General features: G+C 41.9%; 1 protein-coding gene across 1 annotated transcript; it reads left to right on the plus strand.

The window, feature by feature from the left end:
• Positions 1-559: 559 nt before the first annotated feature.
• Positions 560-11,268, plus strand: POLR3D (RNA polymerase III subunit D). Its single transcript, XM_042476400.1, has 9 exons — positions 560-681; positions 1,638-1,812; positions 4,460-4,503; positions 5,138-5,289; positions 6,769-6,893; positions 7,986-8,151; positions 9,087-9,349; positions 9,955-10,107; positions 10,507-11,268. The coding sequence occupies exons 2-9, from the start codon at positions 1,648-1,650 to the stop codon at positions 10,627-10,629; spliced, it is 1,191 nt and encodes a 396-aa protein (XP_042332334.1). The 5' UTR covers positions 560-681; positions 1,638-1,647; the 3' UTR covers positions 10,630-11,268.
• Positions 11,269-12,093: the final 825 nt, after the last annotated feature.

Raw genomic sequence — 12,093 nt, forward strand, 5'->3', positions numbered from 1 at the left:
GTATTGTTTATTGTTTTGCTATTTTTGTCTAGCAGTTAGTGTAGATGTTTTTACTGTTTGTTTTGATCTCCTTACTATTATTTCTTGTATTGTATTGTATGTTCATAATATCCCAGTTTGAGACCACTTTAACTGCCCTGGTTCAATGCTAGGGAATTCTGGGAACTTTTGTGAGACATTTTATCTTTCTCTGTCAGAGAACTCTGGTGCCACAATAAGAAACAATTCCCAGGATTCCCTAAACACTGAACCAGGGCAGTTAAAGCGGTCTCAAACTGGACTATTTCTGCAGTGTGTTATGAGAACCCTGAGGCAAGCCTAACACTTGAAAACGGGACACAACAACAACATGTTTGGTCACCAGAGAGAGCTATCTAACACACCAGAGGCTGAATACCGCACTAAAACTACATATCCCATGATTCCATTGGGAGGAGCCATGACAGTTAAAGTGGGCGTGTCAAAAGGGCAGAACGGCAAAGAAGAACGTGCCCATAAGAAAAATGGCGGATGCGCCATCATCTGTTATCATCAGAGACGCGGGGAAGAGGGCGGATTTGCCCTGTTCAAAGATGGCCGACGCTTTTTGCTCGTACTCCCGCGCATGCGCACTAGGAAAAACTGGGCCCTCGTCGTCCTAAGAGGATGAGTTGATGGTTTGGAGTCAGCGTCGGATCTTCGGTTGGTTTGAGGGGAAATGGGGGTGTTTTTTCTCTTATTGGGGGCGGGAAGGTGGTTGTCGTGTCGCTTCAGACTTAAGGCGACCTTATCATGGGGTTTTCTTGGCCAGTTTCTTCCTCTGAGGCTGAGAGAGTGTGACTTATTGCCCAAGGTCAACCAATGGGTTTCTATGGCTGAGCCACGATTCGAACCCAGGTCTCCAGAGTCACAGTCCCACACTCAAACCACTGTGCTCTATTGATACTACTGTGTTTCAGTACAATTCACACACACACACACTATTATATATATATATGGAATTTTAATTGTTCTGTTGATGGGAAGGAATAATATGTTTTATTTTATATTGCTGTATTTTATATTGTTATATTTTTTTATTGTAAGCCGCCTCGATCCTGATGGAGAGGCAGGATATAAATAAAATATGTATTATTATTATTATTATTATTATTATTATTATTTTGCAGCAGTGAGCAAATAGGCATCAATATAATGGAGAAGGTATAGCATCACTGTATTTATTTTCCTCTGTGGTTTGAGCGTTGGACTATGACTCCGGAGACCAGGGTTCGAATTCAGGCCATAGAAACCCATTGGGTGACCGTAGGAAAGTCACACTCTCAGCCTCAGAGGATGCCCATGGTGAACCTCCTCTTAAGGAACTTGGCAAGAAAAACCCCATGACGGTGTCGCCTTAGGGTTGCCATGAATCGGAAACAGCAACATCAATATAGGTCCAGAACACGCTGCAGAAATAATCCAGTTTGAGACCGCTTTAACTGCCCTGGCTCAGTGCTAGGGAATCCTGGAAACTGTTGTTTATTACGGCACCAGAGCTTTCCGACAGAGAAGGCTCAATGTCTCACAAAACTACAGTTCCCAGAATTCCCCAGCATTGAACCAGGGCAGTTGAGAGTTTTAAAGAACTTTTTTTAAAACCTGTTTTCTCTTGGCAGATAATTCAAGATGTCAGAAGGGCCTTCAAGCAGCAATCCTGGGAACCCCGGCAGCATCCGGCCCACGCTTAACGCCCCACGAGGGCTGATAGGAAGGCGACCCACGGCCCCCATAAATCCAGGCCGCCTGCCCTCCATCCGCTCTCGGGACCTTACCCTTGGCGGAGTGAAAAAGGTAGGTGTCTAATGAAGGGAGAAGCATGTAAGAAACCCTTTTCCACATTCAAAGGATGCAATTAGAAGAGCAGAACCAGAAGGATTTTCTTGTCCGATCCAGAAAGGAGACTCCCATGTAGATAAAGGATCAGGGCAGAGGACAGACAGTTGCGGCAACTCTTGATTCCCACTTATCTACCTCTTTTAACAGTAAGACTTAATTAGTCCATAATATCGAAACTCCTACTCAAGAGTATTCTTACCATTTCTGATTTGCCAGAACCTGGGAGTAAGCAGTGAGATATACCTGGTTTACGCTGTGAATGATGTGTGTACCACATAATATTTTTGTCCTCTGAACCATCAGATACCAGCAAATGTCAGAGACTGATTTGGGGGCTTATAATGCAGTCTTATATAGAGTGATTGAAACGGGAGACAATCACAGTATATACTTCACTATAGGTTGACCTGATGTATAAGTCGAAGGCAGGTTTTGTAGAATTTAGTGATTAGTAGATATGTCATAAATTGTCAGCAGTGGTAGTTATGTTCCTCAAACCTTGGAAGTTGCTGAGAAAGTTATTGGAGGTTCTGGAAAATAGCCACTGCTATCAATCATATCAGTGTTCTAAAGGTCACAATTATTACTTGGAGGGTCGGTGGCACAAGATATAACTGACCAGTGCCACCAGATAAAATTGACCGGTGCCCTCCATTAACTGAGAGCACATTTTGGAACATTCCTTGTAATGCTCTACTGAAAGAGTGGACAACTGTGGGACATAGAGGCCTGCATTGACCCTCCAAGAGACGTTGGAAGGCAACATCCCAAATTTTTGCCCTCTGCCCCCATGCTCCTTGGGGGCAATTTCACTATGCTCTTGGGCCCTTCTTGGTGTCTTAAGAATTACAAGAAGCCTTTTGTTTACAAGAGGAAGGACTTCAAAGTCAACTCCCAGCTCACTGTCTCTTAGAAGAAATGCCACTTCAGTGCCCCAAAGCATGGCAGAATTACCTTACATGCTCCCTGGAGTGCATTGTGTGTGTGGGAGGGGAGGGTTTTTAAAAACATGGAGCTCTTAGGGCCCCCAAGAACAGTAATGAGGGCCACAAGCAACCCATAGGCCACACTGTCCCAACTCATGCTTGACTTTGCATGGAAGGACTCGGAAAAGATGAGCTGATGTGGAAAATTTGAAAATCCAAGCGTTGAAAGCAGTTCACGCAGATTTTGGAAGCAGGCTCAGGTAGTCTGAGTGAGCCCTGGCTTAAAAGGACCTCCTTGCATTATCTGGAAGTGCTAATTCAGTCCAGTGCTCTTCAATCAACAGCAAACAAAGTAATCAAAACAGATAGATAGATGGTTTCCAGGTGGAAGAAGTATCAATTGCCAGCTAAAATGTAGCTTTATGGAAAATTTGGAAGGCTGTTGACATTAACCTGACCTATTTGGCAAGAGCCTGAGAGGCTAATGGCTTTCATATGAAAGGGATTAAATTTGTTACCTCCTGGAACTGATCTGTTGGATGCTAAATTGTTTTCTTGAGGTTCTTTTCAGTCTTCGTTTGGTTTGAAAGCAGTGAAAAGGAGGTGTGCCCAGTAATAATTTCAGTATACTTTTAATAACTTTGTTTTACTGCCCCGAGCGCAAAGGAGAATGTGATTTTATACCTCCTTAGAAATTTATAGGATTATGGCTTGAATGTTCACTATATATTTTCTGAGCTTAAAATGCAGTAGGGCCAGTTCCATGTTCATTTTGACATTGCTGTTTGAAACATGTTTTTCCAGTATGCTTGGAAGTTAGTCAGATATTTTGGTCCATCTCTGTGAAAAGTGAGCAAATTACACTCACTATAGGGATACCTGTTGGGTTGTAATAATGCGAGGAAGGGAAGCCAAGAGGGGTTGGAAAAATCCCAGGCACATGATGGCCCAGGAGCCCAGTATCTGAAATGCGTTGAGATTTAATTATAACACTTGCTAGGAAACTGTCAGAAACCTGGACATCCCATTCCACTTCACACAGTATTTGAGGACTGCTTCTGGGACTCATAATGCCAGCACAAATATATGATCATATGAGGTTAGCAAAAACCTTGAAAAGCCGTTATGATAGTGATTTCTCCTTTATATCATTGTGATATACTTCCCTCCCTAGGAGTGGATTCACGGAAGTATCCTGTAGACAAAGCTACAGTACTCTGTTGAAAAAACATAAAGGACATTTAATGCAAAATTTGTACTTAATGCAAAATCTGCTTTTTTTATATTTGAACTCAACCATTTTCCATGCTTCCTTCTGAACCCACTTTAAGTATTTGCAGATTTCAGAATCTGTTTTGGAAAGAAGAAAGGAATGTGGCGATAATGGCCACTGGAGATACATGAGAGAAAACAATAGCAGAAGCTGGGAAGGGTCTGGAAGACAGACAGAGCATAGAGGCACCTTCTTCTAGATGCTGGAAGATTGTAAAATACATATTTTCCTCATTCCTCTGAACGTTATTAAGCTTATAAGACTGTGTTACTTCCTTCCTACAAATCTGAGAATCCTGATTGGAGAATTAGAGCCCTGATTTTACAAAATGTATTTTTATGAGAAATCTCAGTCTTGAAAAATTAACCATATCAGTTCTTTTCTCTCTCTCTCTTTATAACAGAAAACTTTTGCCCCCAACATAATTAGCAGGAAAATCAAAGAAGAGTAAGTGGCCTTTAGATATTATCTCCATGGGGTGCTATTGTGGGAATGAAAAGCCTTAATGCACTGGAGGCACTTACGTGGGAGGGATTTTAGTTTGGTCTTCTTGCTGACATGCTAGCTTTCCAAATGGAAGAAGTTTATTATAGTGAATGGTATTGAGACATGTAATGGATGCTTCATCTGCAGTACAGAGATGCAATCCAGAAAAGAATGTATGGCATCCTATTTCTACACATTTGATTTCACTGTTACTCATCAAATAAAGTATATTTTGAAGCTACTGACAGAAAAGGGCTTGAGAGTCTTCTGAGTATATTGAAGCGTATCTTAAGAAAAAAAATAGGTAACTTTGATCCCCAAGTGTAGTGGTGTAGTGGTTTGGGTATTGGATTGGGATCCCAGGAGACCAGGGTTCGAGTCCCTGATCAACCCATGAAAACCCACTGGGTGACTTGGAACAAGGCCTATTCTTTCAGTAGAAGGTAATGGCAAACCCTCTCTGAACAAAACCTACAAAGAAACCTCTACAGTAGGGTCACTTTAGGCTCACCATAATTCAGAAACGACTTGAAGACCCAGAAGAACAACAACATTTGACCCCATTTGTGAATTGGTTTTGGTGGCTACCCTTTAGGCCAAAAGAGGATGTTTCTGTCCAGAAAGAGAAGAAGGAGCGTGATCGAGATCGGCAGAGAGATGGTCATGGACGAGGCAGAGGGAGGCCAGAGGTCATCCAATCTCACTCCATCTTTGAGCAAGGTCCAGCAGAAATGATGAAAAAGAAAGGTATGTGAAAGATCAGCATAAATAATAAGGCCATGTAATCTACCGTCCAGGTTTGCAGCTTTGCTCTTTTACTTTCAGATCCTTGCTTATTTGTGTGGACTCACAGGAATGGCTTCTGCTGTACATTTCCAAATGACAGAACAGGAATATCAGTTAGCTTTGTTACAGAAGTGTTTTGAGTAAACTGTCAGGATGTCCTCTCTAAAAATCCTGAGGGATATAAGCAGAAACAGTTTGCTTCTGCTTTCAGTTACGTGTATATAATCCTTTTGGGGTGATAGTAAATCATAAATTCAGTTGTGGTAGTAAATAGAGCAAAAGCTGAAGCCATATTGGCAAGCAGGCCGAACAAATGCAGATGGGTACATGGCAGAGGGGATGTTGCAATCAGTGATATAAAACTGGGCAGCCGGTAAAGCATTGCTTCTTTATCAGCTGTGAGAGATGTTATTTTGCCCTGCTTGGTGCATACAAAATATTGCAATAATTGTCATTGAAAATCCAGGATCCACCTTTAATCCCAACCTGCACCATGGGATTAAATCTTTATTTTCTATGATGTATTAAGTACAACATCATCTGAAGTAGGAAAGCCTATAGGTGCTTGTTTCTTTCATCTCATTAAGATTCATGCTACAGATCAGCCCACCATATCCATGGGCTCTGCACCCACAGATTGGAAATATTCTCCTCCACGGAAATAAAATGCAAACCTGGATTTTGCCATTTTATATAAAGGACACCATTTTCCTATAGCGTTGTATATAATGATGCTTGAGCATTCATGGATTTTGGTATCCACAAAGGGTCTGGGAACCCAGTGGATATCAGTGACCCAGTATATGAGGTAAAATACAAAGTCTTCATTAAAACATTAAAGCCAATCCAGTAGCACATCAGTAATAATGTTCTGGAAGTGCTGCTGAGCATAACTTGTAACTGCAGAGCAGTTGACTTCTAATTTTACTGTTCATGATATACAGTATTAACTAAGTAAAATATGGCCTAGAAACTTCCTTGCCCCCATCCCTGCCCTTGTCCTTTGTCTTTGCTTGTACAGCTGAAGATGTAGCACAGTGAAGTCAACGGTCAGACCTCTCTGACTTTGTTTTTAGGGAATAATTTAATCTAGAGACTTCAGCATAGACCACTTCCAGTTGTGCTGTCCAAATGAAGTACAGTGGACCCTTGTTATTCGCTGGGGTTTGGTTCCAAGATTCCCCGTGGATAACAAAATCCGTGTATGCTCAAGTCACATTAACTATAATGACATGGCAAAACGGTGTCCCTTATAAAAAATGGGAAATCAAGCTTTGATATTTGAAATTTATACTTTTTAAAAAATATTTTCAAACCGTGGATGTTTGAATCCGTGTATAAAAAAATCCATGTATAAGAAGGGCTGACTGTACTGTACACTGTACAAACTAAGTTACCACTTGAAAGATTACAGATATCCCGTTGTTGTTTTCTACACAGGTACCTGGGATAAGACTGTGGATGTGTCTGACTTTGGCCCATCCCACATCATCAACATAAAGAAAGAAAAAAGGGAGACAGATGAGGAGACCAAGCACATCTTGCGCATGCTGGAGAAGGATGATGTAAGTTTTGGGAGAGCTGCATTTGAGACAAGAGTCTACATTAAATTTTTGAACTTAAAAAAATGGAGGCCGTAACCTTAGCAGCCAGCTCATTTAAGACTTCTTTGTTCTCTTCTTTTGGAAGTGGTGGTGTCTTCTGCCACTTTGAAGTGTGAAATTAGCATGGCCATTGGCAGACTTTCCTGCCACTCACTCCTCTTGCCTCCTTCTTCTGGTTCACATCCAGGAAGGTGCTAAATTCCGATGCTGCTTTTCAAAAAATGCTTTCCGATATTCACCATGTATTTTCAATACCTTGTGCTGAATGTTTAGTCACCTTGTATCTTAGGAAAATTTTTGCTGTAACTTTTGTTTCTAAACAATTTGGATGTCTCTGAATCTTTTAAAAATTTTATCCCAACATTTTTTGTGGGAAGAAACATCATTTCTGTGAGCCCCCATCTGCAGAATGAGGCAGAACAACCTAGCCTCAGTGGTGGATTTCTTTTTGTGGAGTTCATTTCCCTTGGAATCCTGCCAGGCTTGTGCTGTCATGATGTCTTAGAAAGCTTGGGAAAACTATTGTTTTGGCAGGTGTTGAGACTGCAGGTGTGGCCTAGTCTAGAGTTGATTTGTTTCCTTGTTGAACCCTTTGTAAGCCTCCTTGAGGGTCCTATGTTTTGGCCTCTCACACAGGGATGTGAGCATTCTTTAAAAGGTGAGTGCTTCAGTTCACTGAAATCAGACACTCTTCTTTGCTAGTGATCATCTGTTTTTCATTCAGCTCAGTCATTTTTCCTTTCTTTGAGTCTGTGAAATCTTTCCTGGAACAGGGGGATGGGAGGGTCTTGGAAGTTACTTCTGTACACCATGCCAATTGCTGATGAAATATTATATAAAATCTGAGGCTTGAATGAACTTGCTTTTGTAGTATTCACACCAGTGTGTGTCTATGCCCCATTCTACTACACAACCAGTCTATCCATATTTCTTTTTCATTTTAAACACACACGCACATACACACACATTCATGCGTATAGAGAAACCCTGAAATAAAGCATCAGGGATCGCTCTCATTTTTAATCTTTCCTTTTTCTCTGTCTCTTCTGCCAGTTCATTGATGACCCAGGCTTGAAAAATGACATTCGAAACAAGCCTGTGCAGCTGCCTCTGGCTCATTCAGGCTGGCTTTTCAAAGAGGATGATCAAGAGGATGTCAAGCCTTTGCACTCCAGCCCTAAGGAGGAGGAGATGGAGGTAGATCTCTCTTCAGTGAAAGGTAGGTCGCTTGAATCAGCCAGAAGGCACATGGATTTATGGGGAAGATCCTTGTGGGGTCATTCCATCATGTGTAAAATTTGCAGCCTTCCCAGATCTACTAAGACAAAAGATACATATATTTCCTGGACCCTATTAAAGGATCTTCTAAGTATCCAGCTCACTAGGCAAGCCTTTAACTAAGAGTAGGGAAATCACCTGGAGGGTGAGATTGGGCTGAGAGGTTCAGATGTTTATGTTTATGTTTTTTCCCATGAACTAGCCAACAATGTCCCTGAAGTGATGCTATTGGGCTTTTTGCTGTGAGTGGTCTCCCGAAAATACCCCCAAAATGTTGTGAAATTGCTATCAGCCACCTGGGAGCATTTCCACTCTAGGCCCCCAATACTGAGGTTAGCCTTGGAGATCACAGAAATGGCCTTGGGACCATACTTTACCTACTCTTGCTGTAAGTAATTAGGCAAGAGATTCAGAATAGATAGCAGGACAGACAGCAGTAGACCTTGCTAATGCTGTGGCGGCTGCTGGGCAAAATGGCTTTTTAAAAAGCTCATAAATTCATTGAGGATATGCCTAGAACTTTCCATGTCAGAAAAAGTAGATCTTTGAACATTGGGATAAACGATAGGGCTTCTGTCTTTTTGCCTTCCATCTGGCTCACCACAGTTGCAAATGGAGTACTGGACTAATTGTTCTAGCGCCTCTGGCCCAGAGAACCTTGTTTCATCTTGGAGGCTGTTCATGGCAAATATTAGAATCATTGTTTACTTCTATAGCAACTTATATCTGAAGTATACTGGAAATGGCTGGAGGAATGAGCTGGAATCTCATTTTTGTTGTAACGTGGCTTTAGGGAAGCTGAGAGATTTGTTTTGGGAAGGGGACAGCTAATCTCTGCCAGTTCTATAATCCTGCCTCCCTTGGGCCTTATTCTAGTGAAAGAGGAGCCCCATGATGAAGAAGAACCACCACCTGCCCTCAGAGCAACTCCTGCAAAGGCACCTCCTCCCTTCCCTCAGGATGTGTCGGTGGCAGAGCTGCTGCAAAGGTTGAGTCTCTGCAAGGAGGATGAGTTCCTCTTTCTGCAGCTGCCAGATACACTACCGGGGCAGCCATCCACCCAGGACTCCAAAACAGTCAAGACAGAGGTGCAGAATGAGGATGGGCAGATGATGGTGATAAAGCAGGAGAAGAACCAGGTATGGGATTACTCATGATGGAGTAAGATGTCATACAGGATGGATAGGAGTTTAATGGCACATGTTCCTAATCTTAGCACCATGAGTAGAAATGCAAGAGGGCAGGAGAAATGCCCACAGTAGTAGTGCAGGCTGCACAACTTCCTTCTTGCACTACACTTTAAAAAGTGTAGACCTTATGGTTTAAGAGATACACACTTTAGAGAATGTTTTGAGGCACATCAGTAGGCAGGGCGCTTGCTCGATTTTTCTGTGGTGGTAATGACTTTTAACCATGCAGTTATGCTTCTTGCCCCAGCCTGTGCCCAGCAGGTACAGAATAAAATATGTAAATGAAAAACAAGGTCAAGGTTGCTGAATTTTCATCTCATACTAGTCTTTGCAGGAGCTGCTTGTCTTGTTCAGGGGCAGAATTTTGGTTTTATTATACTTCTTGAACACAGATGAGCACAGCCAACTTTGGCCATATGCCAGCAAAGGCAGAGACACTGAGAGTACTCTTTACATGGGCTCTCAGACGTGGTGGGCACAAGGAGAGCTACTAAATACTGTAAAATTGGTACCTACAAAGATTATAAACTGCTTGTAACCTTGCATGATTTCAGGAAAACAAGGAGGCAGAGAACATCTGTACCTTAGGGGGCCTGTCTGAAGGGCAGGTTGGGAAGCTGCTGATCCGCAAATCAGGGAAGGTGCAACTTGTTCTAGGCAGAATCACTCTGGATGTGACCATGGGGACCCCCTGCTCCTTCCTCCAGGTATGGCTTGCTCAGAAAACATGTCTTATTGATCATAATAATACCTTTCTTCAAAGTCCATTTTTCTAGCTAATGATAAAAGAAGAACCCCACCTCCCCATTTTTAGGCGTTGGAAGGGCTGTTGTTCTTTCTGTGGCCTTCCCCAGGAGCTGCTGGCTCTCCACTGTTGGCTGGTCCAGCAGGGCTGTTCTCACAAAGTTACTTTAAAGCAAGGGACATTTGACCCTTTATTTGCCCCCATTATTTGTGGTACTCAAAATGCATTGCCTGAGGTGGCTGCCTCCCTTGCTTGCTGGGACAATGACTGCTACACAAAAGTATCTTTGACCAGTCATGTTATTTATGCACAGCTTTGAATAGGATTTGGTAGTAACACCAACCTTTCTTTATCTTGGAAGGAACTGGTATCAGTGGGCATTGGCGACAACAGAAGTGGCGAAATGATTGTCCTGGGCCATGTGAAGCACAAGCTGGTCTGTGCACCAGATTTTGAATCCCTGCTGGAACACAAGCATCGATAGAGAAGAAGAATGGCCTGTGGCAAAGGCCTGTGGCAAACTTGCTGAACGTTCCTGGAGATTTATTATATACAGTGGTGATGTGGGCTGTCCAGAAGTGCCTTGTTCCTTAGAAGATGAATTCAGAGGTGTTCCAAGGAAGACTCTCCTAGACAAGATCAATCATGCTATAGCGGAAGGGAACTTTGTGACATCTGGCAGTGCTCAATCCTCAAGAGTTAGGGGCTGTTCCAGTAGCTGTAGAAGGCAAAAGCTTTGTGCACTGACCTTCACTGGTCTGGTTTAGAGGCAACTTTATTTGTAGAATGCTCATATTGCCACTGAGCATAACAAAAAACAGTACACAGTGTGACATGTGTGAGGCTGGGGTAGAGGTTTGTTGTTCAGTATCCACTTCCTGCAGAAGAGCAAGGGGATACTCCTATTTCAAATCTCTCTGAGAACTGAAGATGAAGCCCTTTCTCCCTGGGCTTTTTCAGCCTGAGTGGCTACAGCCATACACTGCAACAGGAGCAAAGGGGATTAAAATGCTGTGGATGGGTATGTTCCCAGGGCTTTGCTCTCCCTTCCTCCAGTCATGGAAGTCAAGTAGAGCAAAATGTGGGATTGTACAAAAATAAAGGTACAGTATCACTAATTTGAGAGTGAGTATTTGCATATATTAACACTCTGACTTTGCCAGAGAGCAGTCCTGCATTCATCCCCTAGTCTGCTTTTTTCATGTAGGTATGATGGCAAGAAAGTTCTAATTCAGTTACTGTTTATCGTGTCTGGGGAAAGCAAGACAATGTGTTTTCAGAGGTTTCTATGGAGCACATGTTTAAAAATATATTAGGAAGAGAAATTTTATATACTATAAAATCACATATAATGGAATTACATAAAACAAACAAAAAAGAAAAAAAATGTATACCTACCCAACATAGATAAACATTAAAATATAAACACGCTACTAAAAGGAAAAGGGGGTAATAATGACTTCCAACTTTTCAGCTAATAGTTGTATATGATATGATATCAAACTTCCTCTATCATCAATCCCTTACGTTTCTATTACTGGTTAATTCTACTAATCTTCAAATCCAACTACTGAACATTTCCCCTGTTTTAGCTGTAAGAAAGCAATGACTGGTTTCCAAACTTTATTTAAATTACTCAGAGATTTCTCTCTAGTTAAGAGAGTCAACTTATCCATCTCAGCTAAATCATACAATTCCAATATCTAATCTTCCTTCGTCAGGGTTGTTTTGTCCTTCACAGCCATGATCATATATTGTGTAATTCCCCCATACTTAATCTCCACTTGTTTATCTAACAGTCCCCAAAATAAAGTTCAGGTTTCAATTTAGGATGTATCTTCAACATATCTATGAATCAAAGTCCAAAACCTTTTCACATTATCACATGTCCACCACACATTGGTAGAACATTCCTGGTTATTCACACTTCCAGCAGACATTACTAACC

This window comes from Sceloporus undulatus, chromosome 6 (genome assembly GCF_019175285.1).
Source record: "Sceloporus undulatus isolate JIND9_A2432 ecotype Alabama chromosome 6, SceUnd_v1.1, whole genome shotgun sequence".
Classification (NCBI taxonomy): Eukaryota; Metazoa; Chordata; class Lepidosauria; order Squamata; family Phrynosomatidae; genus Sceloporus; species Sceloporus undulatus.